A 22737-nucleotide genomic window follows, 5' to 3' on the forward strand; every position below is an offset into this window, starting at 1 on the left:
AAGGCCTAAAAGGTCAGAATCAGGCCTAAACAACACTTTAAGTAACCCCAAATCCCACCCTAAGTACATGACTAACTCCTCCAGGGCTGCGGAGTCGTACTCGGGACTCGGGACTCGAGGAGTCGGTTTGTTTTGCTGGAGTCGGACTCGGGACTCGAGTAAGACGACGTAAGTCCGAGTCCGACGTGCGCTTGCGCAGTACCAAATTTTAAAACTGATATTGCTGCCAACTGTAAATTGTAAAGAATAGCAAATGGTGGATATTTTCAAACTATCTATTGTGAGTGAATGAATTATACGACACCCCTACAAGTGGATTGCTGAATATCCCCGTTATTTTAGTTGTGTAAATTAGCGGGATACAGGATGTAAAGTAAGGGCCGGACCCGGGACTCGATAAAATCGCACATTTGACTGGAGTCGGACTCCCTCTACCCACAGGTTCGGGCGTTATTTGGGCTATTTAGGCCTTTTTACGATGAATTTAGACCTCATTCCGATGAATATAGGCCTTATTCCGGTGACTTATCCCGATGAATTTAGGCCTTGTTGCGATGAATTTAGGACTAATTCCGATGAATTTAGGTCTTATTCAGACGATTTTAATCTTATGTTGTACTGGATATTCCTGCGTGTTTGGCTGAATTATGTCGCTGGTCTTAATACTATGGTTATATAGATTTTCTTGCTTAAGGTATTATTGCTTTTTAGAACTTATTGTGTGTTTCCCCTAAAATAATATTATTTTGACAAATCGCAATATTGTATGAAGTACTGATTAATGCCTATTAATGATGGCGCCGTCAGGCATTTGTTTTTGAGGTTTTATTTACGATCGGTCGAACACAAATTAGTTAGTTTTTCGGGGAGATGCAAAACTTAATGCTTTAGTTTTTGTTAATTTTGTAAACGATTTTTGTGAAATTTTATTCGTTTTTTGCTTAAAGATATTGTTTTTTGGACCTAGCGTGTAAATAACTATTTTGGACGTATAGCGTGGTGATAACTTTTTTACAAGTCAAAAAAACAATCGCACTGATCATCACACAAGTTTATAGCAATTACATACGGACCGTATGCCTGAACCTTAGCGTATATACTTTCTTTGGGCATCAGGACACTTTTAGGTCTATTTTAATGACTTTTTGCAGTGGGTTTAACTATACGCAAAATTTAGGCAGTGTTTACAAAATATAGCGTTAATGTCAGTGATTTGAACAGTAAACAAATTTTATTTTTAAATGGGATGTTTCTTAGGTTGGACGCAGTATGGATTACATATTTGCTTCAATTTTATGCAGTTCGAACAATTGCTGCTACGGCTTAAGGTTTTACATTTGTTAGTAATTCCCGATCAATTTATTTCACGGGTTGTAGTTATTGTAAAAGATATGTAAATTTTAACTGCTTAGTCAACAGTTGTATTTAGTCTTTTCAAATAAACACACAACATTGCAATTTGGTTGCAAGTTAACTTGCCAAATATTTTTCATGGGCTATAACATGCGGATTCAGCAAACTTGCACAAAAATTCACCTTATAAATTAAGGCTACTATTTAAGTAAACCTATTTAAGACACAAAACACAACACTGGTCGTTAGGTTATATGTTACTTTTCATTGTATACTGTTTTAAACAAATGCAAAAAATTATAGCAAATTTAGTTTAGGGAGACGAGGAAGTAGATTTTTACAGCCATGCAGATAAATGCGATAAATTAAAACAAGTCATTCGATTAAACTCCGCTTCCACACAAACTGTGAGACGTCACTCTAACTGTAAAGAAGCATTTAGATTTTAGTTCATTGCTTTTTGCAATGTAGGCTAGGCCAATAACGCCTTCCTGTCATCCCGAAATGCATGAAAACACTTCACAGTATGGTAAATGGTGAAAGTAAGTCGGAATGGTCTGGAACAGCGTTCAGGTAAAAACATGCAGGTGTCAAAAAAAAAATTCAGTTACATAATTGTTCACTACGTCTAACGATAGGCTTGCCACACGTCCCGGTTTAGCCGGGACAGTCCCGGTTTTAAGGCCTTAATTGTCACGGTGTCCCGCCCGGTTAACCAATATGTCCCGGACTTTTCAATTTGAGATTTACAAAGAAAAAGTAAAAAATGTAAAAACTCTTGAATTAGCCATTTACCAATTCTTACTAAGTAATACTTTTTTCTTTGTAATTTTTTTAGGCTGTCAAGCAAATTTTTTTTAATCCAACTATTTTTCGACTGCGCAAAATTCAGATAGAATTTGCAAAATTTTGCATATAATGCGGCAGTTAATCAAGACCAATTTTCGGTTTCAAACGAGATTTTACTTACGTTGGACGCAATATGGTACAGCGATTACGTATCTGCTTAAAGGTTTTACGTTTGTGAGTTGGTCCAAAATTGCTTGTTGGTTAGCCTACATACTTTGTTTTATTGTATAAAAAAACTGTTTAAAGATAGTAATTTAATCTCACAAGACTAAGAATTGAATATGTTTCTTTAAAAATTGCTTTTTGGTTACATACTTTGTTGCATTGTATAAAAAATTTTAATAGCAATTATAGCTGCGTGGAAATAAAATCAAATTAGGTATATTGCCTTAACTAAAGTTAATTTCTTTTAGGTTTAAGAACTTCTTGAAGTACCGCGCAAAATTTAAGTAGAGTTCGCAAATCGTCGCATTTAAAGCGGCGGTTTTAATCGTAACCAATTTTCAGTTTCAAACGAGATTTTATTTACGTTGGACGCAGTATGGTACCAGGATTACTTATTTGCTGAATATCACACAATGCGAACAATGGCTCCTATACAACTATAGGTTTTACGTAAGTGAGTGGTTCCCTATTGATATATGTCACTGGTTTTCGTTACGTAAAATATGTTTGACGTGCTTAGCCGTTAGGTATTAAGTCGTTTCATTTCAAATAAGCACACATTGTTTGCAATTTTGTTTCAACTAAATGTAAAAGTTTAGTTTGCGAAGACGAACAATTACATGTTTCACAGTAACGCAGATAAATGCGATAATTTATAAGTAACACGCCATCCGATTGAATGCTGCTTTCACACAGGCTAAAGAATGTGACTCCATTTGTGGGGAAGCATTTAGTTAACCCATTTTACGTACAATAAGCAAAAAATAGTCAAGGGACGACCAACATATATGCTCTATAACAATTAACGATTAGAGAAATTAAAATGTTTTATTTAGAAAAAATTAAAATGTTTACCACTTTACACACTTTTTAGCACTTAAGCCAGGATATGACGCAATCCGTAACATTAGTTTTAAGTAACATGGTAAATTACTCTTTTAAATCAGCGGCAATAACACTCGGATCAAGCAAATGGCGCAGAGTAGAACATAATTATGTAATAGTTTTAAGAGGCCAGCTTGATGGAATCTTACATTTTGTTTAACCTATGCTTGAGAATGATTTGGTCCGGGGAATACGAATTTGTTATGGAGATAGAGCCTTTGCCAACATGTACGGCCTAAAATTGTTGCTGCTTTCACGAGGGCCGCATCCTACTTTAATTGTAGAAAGTATTTACTGGACTCATTTTATTCACAATACAGAGCATTACTTTCGGTTACAATTTAAATTACTTGACAAACCACCCTTAAAAATACCCCCTGACAAAATATAAAATAACCTCAACCCCGTTAAGTTAATTAGTTGCATTAAATTATTTTATATTAGGTCTACATAAAGTTTATTTGCTGTTTTCAATGTGCGTCCCGGATTTACGTTTCTAAAAAATGGCAAGCCTATAACGGTAACCTAAGGTTTAAAATATTACTTCTTTCAGACGTCCAGTTATTACGTAACTTTGTAACGTCAACTCCGAAAATTTGCAGGCGTTGCGTAAGGAAAATTTTTTTTTTTTTTAGGTAAAAAAAAAGTATACCTTCACCCCCGCATAACATGTTTTGACATTTCGATGTAGCGCAGTTGTCGGCAAACTGTGGGCAGCGGCCCAAATGATATTTTTAAATAGTTTGTTTTTATTATGTATAGCTGTGGGCCGCCGGATCGCCGTACAAATTGTGGAACTGTATTTTAACAGTGGTTGTGGAGTTTTTCCCTCCGATCATTGTTGCAACACACGACCTCGAGACAGTTTCCTTATGACATTGCCCTAATGAGTACTTTTAATATTGAATAAATATAAGAAATGGCAATTGAGGATTTTATTACTTTGTTTTATATATTTAAACCGTAAGGCCATAAATATTTAACTAATTTATAGCAGTATTTGGTTGATGACGCTTTTATGATGTCATAACTTGGACTAATAGATTTGGTCGAATCTTTTTGTTTCTGTCAGCATATTATTTAGTGTTATATTAGAGCAGGCACATATTATATTAGGGCAGGCACTTAAATAAGAATGGCCAATTTGGCCATATAAAACTAAAACCTTGGAAAACACAACATTGATTTGCTATTGATGATACAAAATAGCGTCGTTATGACGTCACAGGTTTCAATTATGTAAATCAACGGTAGAAAAGTACGACTGTTAAATTTGAAAATAGTGCAACTTTTAAATTTCAATGTGTAAAACGTCATAATATGTCTTCTGAATGAGATCTTGCTTAACATTTCTTCTTGAACCATGCGTTATTACAATACTTGCTCTGAACACGACAATAGTGGAGAATCCTATGCTTATAGCGTGAGACAACGCCAAAACGTATGGGATGAGCAGGATGAGTTAAAAAACACTAATAACCAGCGTACAGACAACCTACGATGCTTTGCAAAATACGACGGACGTAACATGCTATAGATTTATAGATAGCAATTAACCTTTCTTGTTGAGCGTTGCACAAAGTCGGGCAATGAAACGCACCCAGGCCGGTTTAACGAAAGCGGCAAAAAATAATAGGACGACCTTTAAAACTAAAAACATTTTTGTTGGGCACCAACAAATTGTTAGGAGGCACGAGCTCCAAACCAAATAATTATTAATTTTTTGCATAGTGATTTCTGCTTTGCATACGCATGTATACGGTGCAAGTTGTATTTTGAGCCAAATCCGCAAAATTATAATATTTTTACAATATGCTCATTGTATCGAAAGTATTTAAAACAATTTGAACGCTTCATTTTAAACAAGATGAACGCCACGAACAATTTCTTTCGCTTCGCCCACGCACTTTTTACGTGGTTGCTATGCAGCCTTACAGCTGTGAATTCAATAGCATTAACAGCATGTTTGTGAAAAAAATAATACTGCCGAATTTACCCCAATAAACGCATTTTTTGCGTTTCGCGGGATTAAGACGCAACTTTAGTAGCATATTCGCGTGCGAGTTCGCTAAAAAACAGCAGGTTTATTTTGTACTTTAATTGTTTTATGGCGCCACATTACAGTGTGACTTCGCAATTTTTATATATGGTTGATTGGTTGTGCATACAAAAAGTTGAACTCGCTCAAAATGATCTACTGTATATGCTCGGAAGCCTTTCAAAATTTTATATCAAAGGTGTTTAATCAACAACAACAGAAATGTTTTTGGTATGATAGCCTACTATATTATTATGGGAGATGGGATAAGGCAGGGATGTCCAACCTTTTAACAGAATGGGCCGCAAATTGCCACTTTAAAATTTTCGATGGGCCGCAAAACCTATTAAATTAAAGAGGTGACGTCATAAAATAACTTATAAACATCCGCCCTTCGAGAGTGAACTTGTGCGCAAATATGCAAGTGAATGTGAGCCTTATCGCGCGAAGCGCTACAAATTAAGTTTACATGCCGTATCATGCCATGGTACGACACCTAGCTTTTGACGGATGTATTTCCTTAAAACGTTCCGCAAACACACATTTAGAAAAACACACAACTTGCTTAACAATGAAGGCTGCACAAGCGTTCGATGGTTGTTAAAATGCGGCATAACAAAAAAAAGTTTTGATGATAGTCGAAACAATTGTTTGAAATAAAGGCTACTAAAAGTGAGAATAGGTGGTGGGCCTCACGTAAACATTAGGCGGGCCGCAAAGGCTATGGGTCATAGGTAGGCTTGCCATTTTTTAGAAACGTAAATCCGGGACGCAGTTTGAAAACTGCAAATAAATTTAATGTAGACCTTATACAAAATAATTTAATGCAAAAAATTAACTTAACGGGGTTGCGGTTGTTTTATATTTTGTCAGGGGGTATTTTTCAGGGCCCTAGTTTTAAGGGTGGTTAAGTAATTTAAATTGTAGCCAAAAGTAATATCTGTATTGTGAATCAATGAGTTGGGTAAGTACTTTCTACAATTAAAGTAGGATGCGGCCCTCGTGAAAGCAGCAATAATTTTAGGCCGTAGGATACATGTTGGCAAACGCACTGTGTCCACAACAAATTCGTATTCCCCGGACCAAATCATTCTTAAGCATAAGTTAAACAAAATGCAAGATTCCATCATGCTGGCCTGTTAAAACTATTACATTTAGGTTGTATTCTGCGTCATTTGCTTGAGGCGCGTGTTATTGCCGATGATTTAAAAAGGTTATTTATCATGTTACTTAAAAGTAATGTTTGGCTTGACTGCTAACTAATGTGTAAAGTCGTAAACATTTTAATTTTTTCTAAATAAAACATTTTAATTTCTCTAATTGTCAATTGTTATAAAGCATATATGTTGGTCGTCCCTTGACTATTTTTTTTGCTTATTGTGCCTGAAATGGGTTAACTAAATGACAAATGGAGTCATATTCTTTAGCCTGCGTGGAAACAGCATTTAATCGGATGACGTGTTATAATTCGTCGCATTTATCTGCGTGACTGTGAAACTTCTAATTGTTCGTCATTCGCAACTAAAATTTTACATTTGTTGAAACAAAAATGCAATTAATCTGTGCTTATTTGAAATGAAACGACTAAATACCCATCGGCTAAGCACGTCAAACATCTTTCACGTAACAAACACCAGTGACATATATATCGATGTGGAACCACTCACTAAAATAAAACCTTAAGCTGTATAGCAGCCATTTCGCATTCAGCGAATACGTTATCCTGGTACCATGCTGCGTACAACTTAAGTCAAATCTCGTTTGAAACTGAAAATTGGTTACCATTAAAACCGCCGCTTTAAATGCAAAATTTTGCGAACTCTACCTAAATTTTGCGCGGTAACAGACATCAAGAAGTTTTTAAACATTTAAGTCTTAAGTTGAGGCAAATCAATATGTTATGACTTTAATTTGATTTGTAATGCTGAAAACTCGCGACATCAATGCAGAATTACTAGCAAACGTTAAACTTTAGGTTGTAACAGCAATTGTTTAGACTTAATAATACCGGCACCAAACTGCGTCATACGTGAAAAAAATCCTTGAAAATAAAAATTGCTTAACGGCGCTCGCTTACCTTCCTCAAAAAGATCTTCCAGCACCCACCGGATAATATCCATTTATTTTTTTTACTCACCACACAAAAAATGAATCTAGCCCCAGCAACCTACCCCAGAAAAATATTTCTTAACACCCGCTGGAAAATAATTAATTTATGTTAAAAAAATTTGCTTGGCAGCCTTACCAACCAAAAATAAAAAGTGTTACGTAATTTTGAGAAAGAATTGCTTAATGGCTAACTCAAGAGTTTTACATTTTTAATTTTTTTCTTAAATTTGAAAAATCCGGGACAAATTGGTTAACCGGGCGGGACAAGGCCTTAAAACCGGGACTGTCCCGGCTAAACCGGGACGTATGGCAAGCCTAGTCATAGGCACAACTGAAAGAAGGTAATGTGATAAAAAAATTAAGAACCACTGCTATAGACGAAAATGTCCTAAGGAACATAGCAAACAACAAAGCGCGGGAATTGGATGGACTTCTTTGTTTTTTCAGAGACTGATGATGCCGGATTGGCGAAATATATTTCTCTATTAATTACTAGAACTTATGAATGACTGATTTTGACTCAGACAAGAAAGTCTAAAGTATATTTCTACCATTTGAAGTCATGGTCGTCAATAACGTGTATCAGGGCGAGGAGATAGCCTATCTTCTTTTTTTTCATATTCAGTTTGCATAAGATGGACTTCGAGCCAGATTATACCAATGCTTTAGCGGACTTTGAACAAATGTTAATTAGTAAAACCCAATGAAGTTTGAATCGCCATTATTCCTAGATAAGGGATGTCAAGCCCGAGGCTCACCAAATGTTTCGGTGCGACCCACCACTTATTCTCACTTCATGTAGCATTTGCTAGAAATATTATTAGGCCACAATATACCATCAAATCGTGTAGAACGTGCATATTATGAAAAAGTATTTATCTTCTTTACACTTTTTTTGAGACTACAGTCTTATGCCGCATCTGAATCCTGAACACTCATCATACACCGTGCAGTGTAGTTTTGAGCGAGCCTTGTTAAAGTGGGTGTGTGGAGCTCTGTGACTGTTTACCTATTGTACACTTATCCACGTGTTGTTAAGAATTTCAAAACTTAATGGCTGATTGTACATCTCACATTAGAGTAATTTGAACAATTTGATCGCCGTTCTTTTGATCATATGTGGTTAAATTAAAAAAGGAACATAGCAAAAAAAGAAAAAAATTAATGTTCAATGAAGAGAAAAGTATTTTTAACTGAATTATAATATATATTTTTCCTATGAACTGAAAAATTGCCTCATGCAAGGAATACAATATCAAAGGTTATTACGGTTCGGAACATAAAACAATCGATAAAAACAAAACTAAAATAATTGTCGAAGTCAATTCGATCATACCAAAAATCTTCTCAAAACTGGAAATGTACAAGAAAGAGGCCGTTATCCCGTAGCTGAGACAAAGAAACCAGTTATTGATGAAGAAATAATAAGTAATGGATTCCTATTTTTTTATTTATTGTCGAGAAAGGGAGAATTCAATAAAAGGTTTAATATAGGTTTTGCGGTCTATTGAAATATTTAAAGTGGCAATGTGGCACATTAGCCTTCTTTGAAAAGTTGGACTTCGCTCCCTAGAGTGGGGGCCTCAGAGTTAATGCTACCGGATGCGATTCCAAACTAAACTATGATGAAATTTTGAACAGAATGACAACCTATTAAAGCTTACTACAGATTTTGTTAGATAGTTATTTTTTAGGCATGACGATCACGGGCCGCGGACAGGATAGAAAATTTTGAGTCGAACAATTTTCTTAAAGGAATGAAACATAAATAACTTACAAGAAGCCCGAAATTTAAATTTTGTACTCACATAAACAGGCAAAGATATTGCACAAGAAACGCATTTTTATAAACTTTTGTTTAGTAAACTCAGCGCCAGAGGATATTGCACAACAGCACTCCTGCTAAAGGGAAGTCTGTATAATTTTATTGGCACATTAAGTCTTATACGTTATACATGCCTACTGAAACATATTAGTTTGGTTAATTTTTCGCAAATAACACCAAAAAGCATAATTACACTTGAATAAATATCAAATAGTAAAGTTATAAAGTCATATTTCGCATACTTGCTACAGCATTGGCGAGTCTGTGTGGAGCACTAGCAGCCGCTGCACGAAAGCTATCATCATCCGTTTCACTCAAAAGTTTCCGAAGTTTTAGCAGTTGCTTAGAAACCGACAGCCCTAAAGAATCAATAACGTTTCCCATATAGTCCAGGTCAGCCACAAGCTGACGTGCAGCATCTACACCGAGCGATTCGATTTGTGTAACGGCTTCAATATAGGTTTCCTCGGTAGCTCGTACTATTGCACCCAGCCACTGGTCGGACATGCTGTATAACTCAGCTTCGCTTAATTCATCTTCACCAGGTTTGGGTGGAAATGGTAGCTTTCCAGATCGCAATGCCGTCTCTAATGCCCGATCCTCTGTTTTCTCCTCGCTATCGAATACGGAAAACGGTTCGAGGTGTTGAGGGAGGGTCATGAGATATTGACCAATGTGTGTGGCATGCTCGCTTGGTGACACGCTAAACATGGGCATTTCACTATGTGAAACGATTGCGTCGCCTTCCTCTGGTCTGGCAGCCAAAAGCGGTACGGACGACAACTGGCGTTTGACGTGAGTAAATGCCACATCAAAAGTAAGATTGTGAGCTTGCTGATTTAAATCTGCGATGAGCTTTTTGGTGTTGAGAAATATATGAACGCCTCCGTCGTCTTGGACGCTACATAGAAGCTCCTGGAAGAGTCTGTAGCGCTGCGGATCAACACGGTTCAGGTAGTTGTATCGATCCCATGGACGAAGTGCCGTATCTGGTTGGCTTTTTTTGTCACCGCACAATAAACTGCTTCCTTCATAAGTGCTTGATTGTAAAGCGGAAACAAACAACCCTTGAAATTCATCAAAACGTACTAAAATCTTTCCACATATAGCAATAATGCGCACACATCGCTGGAAGACTGTCCAGTTCTCGTCATCTATCACATCCGACGATTCGAAATTCTGGACACAAATTTAAAAGAATTACAAAATAATCATAACTTTAATTTAGGGTGACAGATACCACTAGTCAATACAGTGGGGTATCCAGGGGTTGGGTGGTTGGGGGTTTGGACCCACCCCCCTTTTTGTAAATGACATTATCTTTTTGTTGATTTATGTTAAGGTTTAACCTTCTGTCCGAAGCGGCAATGTTTTTTTTAATGTAACAGCGCGCTACCCGCGCGTCTTAAGATAATGCGAAACTAAAATCAAACGCAAAACGCCCTTATTCGTTTCTTGTTTGGTCGACCTTACTAAGTGTGTATTCGACAATTAACAACGCTAAGTCAAGCCTTCTTCCTTTATTTATTGCTAAAAACGTCGAGTTTGAGTTAGGCGCAGCAAATGTTCCTCGCTGTTCGCTATTTGCGCTAATATCCGATGCAATAGCATTTTTTAACTGAAGCAGATTCTCTTAAAAGGTGGTTCTAACTGTGACTGACGATTTATATGTAATGATAGTTATCGCAAAATTGTTTCTATAAGCATACTCTTAGACCACGTGTTTAGTCAATTGACGCAACTTATTTTCCCTAAACGCAGCTTTTATTTTAGCTAACTTGGCAAACAGCTCGGCGAAGATATTGCGCTAATCGTAAGATAATAACACCAGAGAAAGCGAAAAGACGTGCTTGTAATTTAGTGTAGTCATTAAACTTAAAAAAAAATTATTCACACATATTTCACGGTCTTGGTTTAGTTTTTCGCCCAAAGTTTACGATTGCACACTAAGCGGTTTGCAGCTGGAACCCAGGAGTGTTGACTAGGGTGGAGTGAAAAAAATAAAAATCACTAATTCAAAAAAAGTCCCCTCTCAATAGTTGCCTTTGGTCCTAAAACTAAGTTTAAAAATGTCTTTGTGAAGTTGCCTTGAATACTCGGGTGACAACCCTGACGCAAAGGTCATGTAGGGGTCAAATCCCATAAAAATGCCATAACTCTTTACCTGTGGTGCTAGAGAGTTAGTTTTGGTGCCAAAAGAAGCAGAATGTGCACTTTCCTATCTGTCCTAAAAGAACTATTTGTCCTAATTTCATTAGATATATGGTTATTTTCATAAAATGTCATTTTTGGTTCAAATATGAATAAGACATAGGATTATGCACCGTTTTACATCACAATAACATAATCACAACACAATAAATCAGCATAATGAGTATAAAATATCTCTAACCAATGAAACATACATTTGAGAGGTTTTAGATGAAGCACCAGCACAGGATGGTAACAGCAAACAAATATAAAATTGGGTTTCATAATATTAAAATAGCGTAGACGTTCTGCCAGTTTTATGCAGGGAGAAAATGGCATCAGCATGAGGACCTAAGATTGGAATTGATTTTTGGTATTGTATCCGGGGCTGGGGAGCCACCGTAAAATAGCATTAGCTCCCGCTCCAGCTCCGGAGCCATCAGGCACTTATTAAATGGCTCCGGAGTAGTAAAACTCATATTTAGCTCCAGCTCCGGCTCCATATCCGGTGCCACCAGTCACTTATTCAATGACAAGTTTTAAAAATTGCTTTTGGCTAACTAACGTTGGAGATGGAACAAAATATAATTTCTTAGCTTTAGCATCACAAACTGAAAAATGGCTCCAGCTCCACAAAAATAATAAAAAGGGCTCCAGGTCCAGCTCCAGCTCCACAAAAATAATAAAAATGGCTCCCGCTCCAGTTCCACAAAAGAAATAAAAATGGCTCTGGCTCCAGAGAAAATGCTTAGCTCCGGGCTCCAGCTCCGGCTCCCCAGCCCTGATTGTATCGCTTCATCAGTTTTCGTGACCGAATCTTTAGCCTGGTCAGGCCGTCACGTCTTTCGAAGCCAGCTATTGCTGATTAAGATTCGGTTACAAGCTTCAAAACTTTTTCATGCTAAATCTTACTACTAACTTGTGGACTTAAATTCTGACCAAACCAATGAACCACCAGCAATTCGACACCTGACCAACCTCAACGTTGAAAAAATCAGAGAAGAAAGGTTCATTATGCGCCACCCATGCCACAATCAAGCTGTGGAGCGCCACATAAAGCTGGTAACCGAAGCTTCATCAGCAGTAGCTGGCTTCGACAGACGTGACGGCCTGACCAAGCTAAAGATTCGTTCACGAAAACTGATGAAGCGATAAAATACCAAAAATCAATTCCAATCTTAGGTCCTCATGCTGATGCAATTTTCTCCCTGCATAAAACTGGCAGAACGTCTACGCCGGTCATGTTCAAATGGCGGATCGGGATCCGGTTCCGGATCTTTTCAGCGTTTTGTGCGGATCTTCTAATGTAGTCTTAAAAAACAAACTTTCCACAGTGTTTTTATGTGAACCAATTGTCAGTGTTAATGAATTTTGCAAAAAATCAGCATAGAAAGAAACTCCCAAATGCTAATCTTTGTAAGCGTTTGAGGATATCAGTCAGCAACAGAAAATCCAAGTTCGATGCTATTGTAAGACATAAAATGTCTGAAACAGGGGTTGGCAACCTACAACCAGCGGGCCGGATGCGCCCCGCCAATTGAATTCATTCGACCCGCCGCCTCTTTGACAAACTAGATACGAGTCCATTTCAAATACTTTTTGACTATTTTAACTACGTAACTGCGAAAAAATGTCCAGCTTCGCGCGAATCATCTCTCTACGAGTCTACGCCCGGTTTGTTTTCGTTTTGATGCGGTCTTTTCAACTAGATCAGCGCTTCGTTACCGTTAATGGAAAACTTATTCAAAAATATTGGACATATGTATTTTTTAACATTTTATATTTCTGGCAATGCAATAAAAACTTGAAAGAAATTTAAAAGAAATGCAGTTATACCTAAAAAAAATCGCGCTCGCCCTGACTTAGAAAGGTTAACAAACACTAAACGAGATTAAGTATTAAAGTTATCGCGTTTACATAAATAAAGCACCATAAAAATTAAAGCGTGTCCAATATGTTTACTATTCCTATTTGGTGGATCATCATGTTGTCAGGTTTGGCTGTGTTGGATCATGGCAGAAATCATCTGAACACCCCTGGTCTACGCTATTTTAATATTATGAAACCCAATTTTATATTTGTTTGCTGTTACCATCCTGTGCTGGTCTTCATCTAAAACCTCTCAAATGTGTGTTTCATTGGTTACAGATATTTTATACTCATTATACTGATTTATTGTGTTGTGAATATGTTATTGTGATGTAAAACGGTGCATAATCCTATGTCTTATTCATATTTGAACCAAAAATGACATTTTATGAAAATAACCATATATCTAATGAAATTAGGACAAATAGTTCTTTTAGGACAGATAGGAAAGTGCACATTCTGCTTCTTTTGGCATCAAAACTAACTTTCTAGCACCACAGGTTAAAGAGTTATGGCATTTTTCTGGGATTTGACCCCTGCATGACCTTTGCGTCAGGGTTGTCACCTGAGTATTCGAGGCAACTTCCAAAAAATATTTTTAAACTTAGTTTTGGGACCAAAGGCAACTATTGAGAGGGGACTTTTTTTGAATTAGTGATTTTTATTTTTTTCACTCCACCCTAGTGTTGACGACGCAAGTGTTCGCTTGGCGCCTAAAGATTCGCTTTTGCTGGACGGTAATTTGCCCTTTCTGATTAGTTGTTTTCCATTTATAACGTCATTAAAATCACTATTTTATGACTTCATACCAGTCAATCTTTTATGGTGCATTATTCATTAACGTCAGACGGAAAATAGGGGAATTCCCTAAGTCCCCCCCGCCTGGCCCCCTTTGAATTTTTGTATACGCCCCTTAATCAATAATTATACATTTGATATGAAAGCGTTTACATTAAGAACCATATAAACAAAACATGTAGAATGTATATTAGCATAACGATAAGTTATGCTACTTAGTTTCAACAGCACCTGCCCTTTTTTGAAACCAAATGATGCAGCAATAGTTCTTAGCTGGCGAGAAAATCGGTTGCAATATTCTCTGAAGTACTTTTCAAGTGCTGACAGCAAATCACATGAGCCGAGGTAACCTTAAATATAATAGCATTGTAGATTGGTAGTGGTTTATCTTGGTTTGTTTTTAAAATATGAATTCACAGAAATTCCAATTATATATTAGTGCAAATAAAACGTGTTTTGGTTTAGGCTGCTTTTCTCCAAATTAATCATGTTCACATAGTCAAGCCAATATTTGTAAATAAAAAAATAAGAACTTAGATTAAATTAAATTGTGACTATTCTGTTAAATTAAATCGTGACCATTATGTAAAATTAAATCGAAAAACAATGCTTTAAATTTCATAAAATTCCTGTTTTCTAAAATGCAATTTTATAAACCGCAAGAAACAGCGACTTAATTGAACATGTATGCGAAAAAAGAGGTTTTGCAGATAAAATATTTATCTTTATTAAAATCTATCATTAATTAGGAAGCAATAAAACTTTACAAATACTTAACGTTGCCCTACCAGGTTGCTATACCCAGCGCATGGGTAAAAGGCTTACTGATTATCTCAAGGTTCTATGCTTATATCTTTTCAGACATCAATAGGTATTTTTCAGACAATATTTCACTTGTTTTTTTTACTTTAAGACAATTACTATGTTCAATTACTCAAAGAGTGTAAAATATATGTTTGTCTAAAATGATGTTGTACCTGTTAGTTTTCCACATCTGTGTAAGGCAGAGGTCGCTTCATCAAACAGCTTTTTGACTGATCCATCCAGCAACTGGACTAAATCAATGACATCATGGGCATCCAATATTATGTTGGCCAGCGAAGAAAGGAGGGTTTCAGTTTCCAATGCCTCATAATCCAAAAACGGGGCAATGTAAGGATGCCAAACAGCATCTGACAACTTACTTAGCAAGCGATTCTCAAGGTGCTCCTCATGATTATCTCTTGATAAAATTTGTTTCAAATTTTGCACAAATGAGTCTGTAGCCATGTATAGTCTTGATAACATGAGAAGCTTTTCTGGTGGTAGTACAGTAAGGCAGTTGGTAATTATGATCCCAGGACCGTTTTCAACAGAAAGCATGGTTTCTAGAATTAACTGTGAAATAATAGAGGCAGAAGTCTCTTTGCCAAAAACATGCATGCACCACAGAATTTCAATATGCCAAACTGAAAGCAAAAGTTCATAAAACTCTGACAAAAGTGCAGCATCATCTTGTTCAGTTGATTTGGATCCATTTACTTCACCATTTACAATCTCTTGCCACTTTGAAGAAATTTGGGCACGGTGACATTTAAGGTAATAGTTCCGCAGTTCAGTTGACCTGGAAAGTTAAATTAAAACGTAACTAACTTATAAAAATTATTTATAACTATTAAAAAATATTCATTTTTATAACCTGTCTAAGTTGGTAAAAATAGTGTAGTATCGCTTAGATTCCTCTGTTTTGTGATGCATAAACGCAGCAACCACATGTGGACTAATACTCGATTCCAATCTGTTTTTAAGAGCTTCCAAATGCATTACCTAAACAATAAAATCTTTAATTTTAAATAAAGCTTATATTGTTGTGAGTATAGCGCTTTTATGCATGAATTAGGGAACTGAAAAAAAGGTTCATAATTTTGCGATTTGCAAACTTTTGGGCTACTAATTTATATTTGCTAATTTTTACGACCGATTCGGGCTTGTTTAGTCAGAACAATAAGTATAGTTGATGTAGAACTGGGCACCGTGCCTGCCCTTGCACAAGCTGTGGTTTTTGCCAAAGTTTAACAATGAAATGCAAAGAATTTTCACGCTTCGCAATAATCTTTGATGTTCTAGTTTTGTGTTATCCTGTTTTTTTTTTTGAATCAGCTCGATAAAAGTCAATGTATCTTGCTCGAGTAATTTGTTGTGTGACCAATGGGAAATGTCTCCTGAATTAAAGTTTAGCCAACTCAAGCCAAATAAACCCAAGTTTTTCAAGCTCCGCGCAATTCAAAATCATAGATTTTGGTATTTTTATATTGTCTCACTGATATGCAATCCAAAAAACACCTAAATGATTTTGGTATGATAAGAACAGAACAAAAAAGGGTAAGGACAACTGCTTTGTGGTCATCTACATGGATTTATACCTTGTCTTCATAATCAGGACTGTGGCGTAGAACCTGCAAACTTGCCCTCATGCTTTGAAGTTGATTTGCAATTGCTTCTACATCCCCTGACCTGCCAAACATAGTATATACAATGATCAGGCATTGCACTTCAGGATCAAGGGATTTTATCTGTTTAACACATAATGATATGTACATAGAAAAATTATGGCAAAAATAAGATAACAAGCTGCTGGTTATTCGAGACAGTTTTCTGTTTTGTTTGGAGCGCTGCATCATTAAGTTATTGAGACAATTCTGTAATACCTTCTAGCATCCTTAGACCTACCAAGAAAGTTGAGACAAACCAAATAAACACACCTTAATACAAATTCTAATGAGGTTATAACAGTATGATATAATTAATACCTGTATGATAAGGGGAATGCAATAACTGTATGATAAGGGAAATGTAATAATCGTATGATTTATGCCAAATTTTAATGTTGGGAAAATACATACCTAAAGACATCTTCAACTGCAGAAGCAAGATTTGACCAATTATCTGCCTCTTTCAATGCAGCACAAGCATCTTCAACCCTTGACCTTACATTGTCAACTCTTACAAGAACTTGCATTGAGTGGGATGTTCTTTGTTCAACACTTTTGATTTCATCTTTTACCTTTATTGACAACAATTATTACAGCAAAAAAACATAACACTAAATTATATGGTCATTAATATGGCTTGTAATTTACCTAAAACATAAATCCTTAAATAAAATGTGGGTCTCTTTGGTTGCTAAGCAAAGTAAAGAAAACTGAATATACTATATATTTTTTTTAAATTTTGGTTATACAAAAAACCTTTAATGTTTAGATAATGTAACATCATTTCATTTTAACTATAACACCCCTTTTTATTAAGTATTTGCTTTGCCCACTTTTAAAAGCTTTTAATACTCTTCTCACCACGATAAAACAGTTTTATCATAAATAAATCTAATAGACAAAAGTAAAAGATATAATGCAACGCCATTTAGTTATTTTAAAAAAGACACTCAATTTAGACCAGTGGTTCTTAAACTTTTTGAGACACGCCCCCGTTTACAATTTTAACTCGCGCCCCACCTTGTTTCCAAATCAACAAACATAAAGCAGAACAATTTATTTCTAGGTAGGTTGCATTAATGAGAAGAATGTAACTGTTCTTTTATATCAAATGTTTAATTCAAGGATTCTTAACAGGGAAATATCACTTTGCCTAATGTTTAGTCATAACTTATACAAAGTTTGTCATTTACTTTTTCTTATATATCTATATGGTAAACGAAAAATTAAATTAAAATGATTTACATTCAAATTGCCACTTGCAGTAGTTGTTTAAATTGTAATGCATAACTAAATAAAAAATAAAACAAAAACATAAAACATGATATAAAACCGGTTGTTGCCAAATTAATTTTTGCCCCAATAGTAAATGAAAGTGCAACATAATAACCTCTTATTCAATTTGTTTTAAGGTATTGTTATGTATTAGTTTTACTTTACAGCAAACTTGATATGTTGCTTAGGCAGTCAAATAATATGCTACATACAATACTAGTTACTACTGCAAGTAAAGCGTTAATATTACTTAATAATTAGGTTTTCGTAACCTCCTTAATATTGGCCTCAAGTTAACCTTGAGTAACCCTATAGCCCACTTTGTTCAAGGTCAGCAAGTTATATGATGGAATGTTACTTATGCAACTTAACGCATTTAAAAAAATTGCAAAATCTCTGGCACCTGACATATTAATCGCTCACCCAATAACACTTGATTGACACATTATTATCAGACAAGGTTACCGGTAAGTAACTGGTAGCTTGATGCCACACTACATAGCTAGATTTAAAGCAAACATTATAAATGTGTCGCCACAGCTGCAGGTCTTTATATAAACTTACGGATGTACAAGGAGGCGCAACACTTACGGATGTACAAGGAGGCGCAACCTTATGCGTTAAAACATTATATTATATTGGTTCCAATTACCCGCTATAAACAGAAAAATTGAGACAAATATCCAGTTTGGATTCAAATCTAAGGATCCGATCTTTGAACATACTTATGACCCAGGAACATCCAAGCACAAGAAGAGAAAAGGATGTTTTTTGTTAACAAATTTTTCTAATGGAATTAAAATTAAAATAAAATTGTTTGGCTGTACAACAGACAGAGCTCAATTTATTTACACAACTGTTCAAGTGGCTCTGTAAAAATTGAAGCTCCGAACACACTTGTCCTCTCTACTACACAGAATTTTGCTGGCTCTCCCGAGAAACTGTACCTAGGCGCATTGTCAAACGGCATGATGAATTGCATCAATTTTGCAAGGAGATTTTAAAACAGATTTGAAGAGTTAAGAGTTCATTTTCAGGTTGGTCCACTTAGCAGATATTTCTGAAGTCGTGAACACATTTAACCTGTGCTTGCAAGCGACCAATCAAACTGTAACAAAATTTATCTTAAATCTTGAAAAATTTTGTTTCTTAACCTGTAGATTTTGAATGTTGAGAGCAGAAGCTATAGAATGTCTAACCACATGAATTCCCTTGATAACAAACCTAATAATGATTTTTTTTAAGAATTTGGCTGTCATCATTGGTTTTTCACAACTAAAGATTGAATTGGTATTTTTCTTTTCGGAATTCACATGTTGTATTTACACTAGTAACCTGGTTGTGAGTGATCAAATAGAAGAAACGGAACCTTTTTGTTGCACCAGAAGACAATTTTGATGTGGTCAGCAAAATGATTTCTTGAATTGACAAACTTGTCAAGCCAAAACAACTTTCACCGATCTCAGTACTATTGTGTTTCGTTTTTTTATTAGTATTTTTTTTTTGAGAGTTGTTTTACCTGACGTATTCATTTAACAGAATTTGACCTCCCCAGAAAACAAAGAAACATAAAGTAAGAAAAAAAAACCTATTTCAATACAAGGTTGTTGGCAAGTCTGTTTGTTTCACCAACAAAATTAGGTATGCCAATATACTTAATTGAAAATACAACTGAAAAAGTGTATGTCTTACCTCAAAGCAAATGTTTAGGAAGAAGTTACAATGGTTGGTTGACCTTTGACATGTCTTTGTACTACCTGAGTAAATACTTTCACAACTACCATTGTATACTGCTAGAATAGTCATAGGTTTAATTAAAAAAACATCCTAGTTTGCAACTTGAACCTGTCCACTCTTGCAAATTTATGTGGTACGTACAAACTTAGTGATTATGAATTGTATATTCAGTGTAATATGCGCCATATAAGTAAAACATTTGTTACACTACAGTTACAAAGTTAGTAAAGACTGCCATAAGCAAAGTAGTGTCAAAGTGCAAGTTTTTCATCAAAGTTTCCTTCTAATGTTAACGACAGAAACAGTAAAAAATTAGAGCACGTTTTCTGATGAGAATGATAAGGTATGTCTTTGAATTCTTAGTATGTTTTTAGCAAACCTTTCCGTTTCACCTAAACTCGGCATTTTAAAAACAAAACAGAGGTAGTATTATGGCAGTTTGCGCTTAAGAATCAGCAGGAAAACCAAAGCAATTGATGGAAAAATAAATGAAAAAAAATCGATTTTAAACACTACGTGAAAGAAGTTATTGTTATTGAGGATTGTAGTTGTCTTCACACACATGTAATCCTACATATTTTTGAGAGCCTGAATATGTGTAAAAACTGAACATTCTGTACTATTGGGTGGAATTAATTTTGTTGTGACATTCTAAAAAAGCTACTAAAGTGAACACCTTATCTATGTAAAAGTGTGGGAGTGAGAAAAGCAACATGCGCACTTTCAGATTGTACTTTCGCATCCCCCTATGTATATATTTGTCGATTTAAAATGAAAATTTTACACCTTCGGTGCAACTCTTTAATCGCTATTTTTCTTATTAGTTGCTTTGTTTATTATATGTATAACTTATTTCAACTCTTGGCGACTATTGAGTAATTATTCCTCATGTTCACACAGGATGATCAAAACAATTTGTATAACACGATAAAAGCTAGCTGAATGCTAAAAATAGTATAAGATGCACCACTCATGATATCTTTAAATTTGGATTTTTAGGACCTCTCTTTTTGGTGACATGAAAACCATAATTCTCCACATGTTTGATAGAATTCTAGGAATAAAAAAACTGTATATTTGCCCAGATTGGTCTTTTACGCTTGCACACAAACATGATTAATGATTATGCATTGATTTAGGTTAAGGTTGGGGTTAGTGTTTGGGTGCTTGTGCTAGTTTTAAATTTCAATTCCCTAGTTTGCATAATTTTCATGCACTATTACAAAATCAATTTAAATTACTTAGTAAATTTATAGCCTCTTCCCAGTCTGCATTCTGTGGCAGGTGCACACAAGAGTTTTTAAAATCAATCTGTATGCACACTTGAATGGGGATCTCGCACACCTAAATTTGAACTAAGGAAGAGGCTATTTGTCTGGCTCACCGGTTTACCGAATTGTGAAATTTTTTCGCGAATTTTGAAGTTAAACGGGTGAAAAAACTTTGGCGCTGGTTTAAAACCTTACCACAACTAACATTATTTGGGTTAGGGTGCAGGTTAGCGTTTGGGATTAAGTAGTTTAAGCAATATTTTTAAATAATAAATATAATAATAGTTTACCCACCCTCACCCAAACAATAACCGACATCCCAACCCAAACTAGTCAAATAGTCGTTTACCGAACTATTAGTTTCAAACTTTTGTGATCGGCTCATTCTTCCATATATTTCCATATAATATTTACCAACTTCAATTTTTTTGAAGTTATAGAACGGGATGCCGGGCGAATAGCCTCTTCCAATTAAAAAAAAGGCTGAATTGTGCTAGATCCATGAACTTCAGGTGTGCATAGATCCCTGATTGCACAGCAAAACTTGGTGTTGCACACCCAAAATATTAGTGTGAGTACTCTGGCTTAAATAAGTTGCTGAAATGGGTGGAGTTATCGCTTGGGTTTGGGTGGGTCAAGCATTATTATTATATTTATTCTTCTATATCTATGTCTTTCTTTTAATTTTACCTTGGGAAATTGTTCGTTAAACTGTAAAAAAGTGGTAGAATTCAAGACTAGTGCCATGCTACTGTACTGATGTGACAACAAAGTATACCTGCTGCATTTGCTGCCACAGGAAAGTTGCCTCTTGCTTAAGTGTCTCCACATCTCTAAGAACTCGAGGCAATGCAGCCACAGTTTGCTGTGACGTGTCTTCTAGGGACTTATTCACTTCTTGAATGTATCTTTGCAGCTTTGTGACCAATGTCGCGGTGTAAGCTTCTCTTTGTTTTTCATCTTGTTGTGCAGAAAATACATTGTTAACCCAATCTTTCACATTAAACGATTCATCCGAAAATTTTGAAAAATCCATAATGTAAAAAAAATCAATCCTTTAATATTGAAATTGTATAAAACTTGCTGTTCAGTAAAAATATTATATGATTGTTAGTTAGGGACGTTCAAATTTCAATATTTATTAAAAATTATGGTTTCTGCCCACTGATCTCTTGTTAGTGCATCCAAAACTGGGGGCTAGGGGGGCGCCAGGCAATTTTTAGGAAGGTGCAAGCATTACCTCACTATTAAATTTTTTTAATATTTTGTAGTGATTTTATTGGTTTCCTTCTTTGGGTTGGGCACCACTCCTACAGCTGTACAAACTCTGGTTTAGTCATCTTTAACATTTAAACTGCCCCCAAAAAACTTTTAAACATTTAAACTGCAAAAAAGCATCTTCTGTAATGTAATATAGTTTTGTTCACTTTTTTTTAGCACGAAGTCTCTTGTGTCAAAATCAGCTCAATAAAAATCAATGTGTCAAGCACGGGCAATTTGTTGAGTGCCCAATGCGAAAAATGTCTCCTAAATTACAGTTTAGCCAATTCAACCAACTACAACACTTTTTTCGCTATTCACGCAACCAACAGTGCAGTTCACTATTTTCATGTTGTCTCAGTGATCTTTCATTGAAAAATACCAAACTGCTTTTCGTAGGAGGGACGCGAGGCTTAGGAAATTTACCAAAGGGGTGCGCGGCTGAAAAAAAAAGGGTTAAGAACGACTGATCTAAAGCAGTGGTCTCCAACCCGTGGGTCGCGACCCCGAGTGGGGTCGCCTAAAATATTTGTGGGGTCGACATAAATCAACATATTTATGCAGTTTTAGTAAAATTTATGTATTTCGTTTTATTTACAATGACATCTCGCTAAAAACGTGTGTGAGTGCGTGAGACAAGCT

General features: G+C 35.7%; 1 protein-coding gene across 1 annotated transcript; it reads right to left on the minus strand.

Annotated features, from left to right (window-relative positions):
- Window positions 1-9302: 9302 nt before the first annotated feature.
- LOC146148539 (conserved oligomeric Golgi complex subunit 7-like) lies at window positions 9303-21913 on the minus strand. The gene is made up of 7 exons (XM_083386743.1): window positions 21614-21913; window positions 16964-17124; window positions 16484-16574; window positions 15760-15887; window positions 15059-15684; window positions 14313-14431; window positions 9303-10403 (listed from the first exon to the last, which is right to left on the minus strand). The coding sequence occupies exons 1-7, from the start codon at window positions 21869-21871 to the stop codon at window positions 9444-9446; spliced, it is 2343 nt and encodes a 780-aa protein (XP_083242869.1). The 5' UTR covers window positions 21872-21913; the 3' UTR covers window positions 9303-9443.
- Window positions 21914-22737: the final 824 nt, after the last annotated feature.

This window comes from Ascidiella aspersa, chromosome 4 (assembly GCF_963924565.1).
Source record: "Ascidiella aspersa chromosome 4, kaAscAspe10.2, whole genome shotgun sequence".
Lineage (NCBI taxonomy): Eukaryota > Metazoa > Chordata > Ascidiacea > Phlebobranchia > Ascidiidae > Ascidiella > Ascidiella aspersa.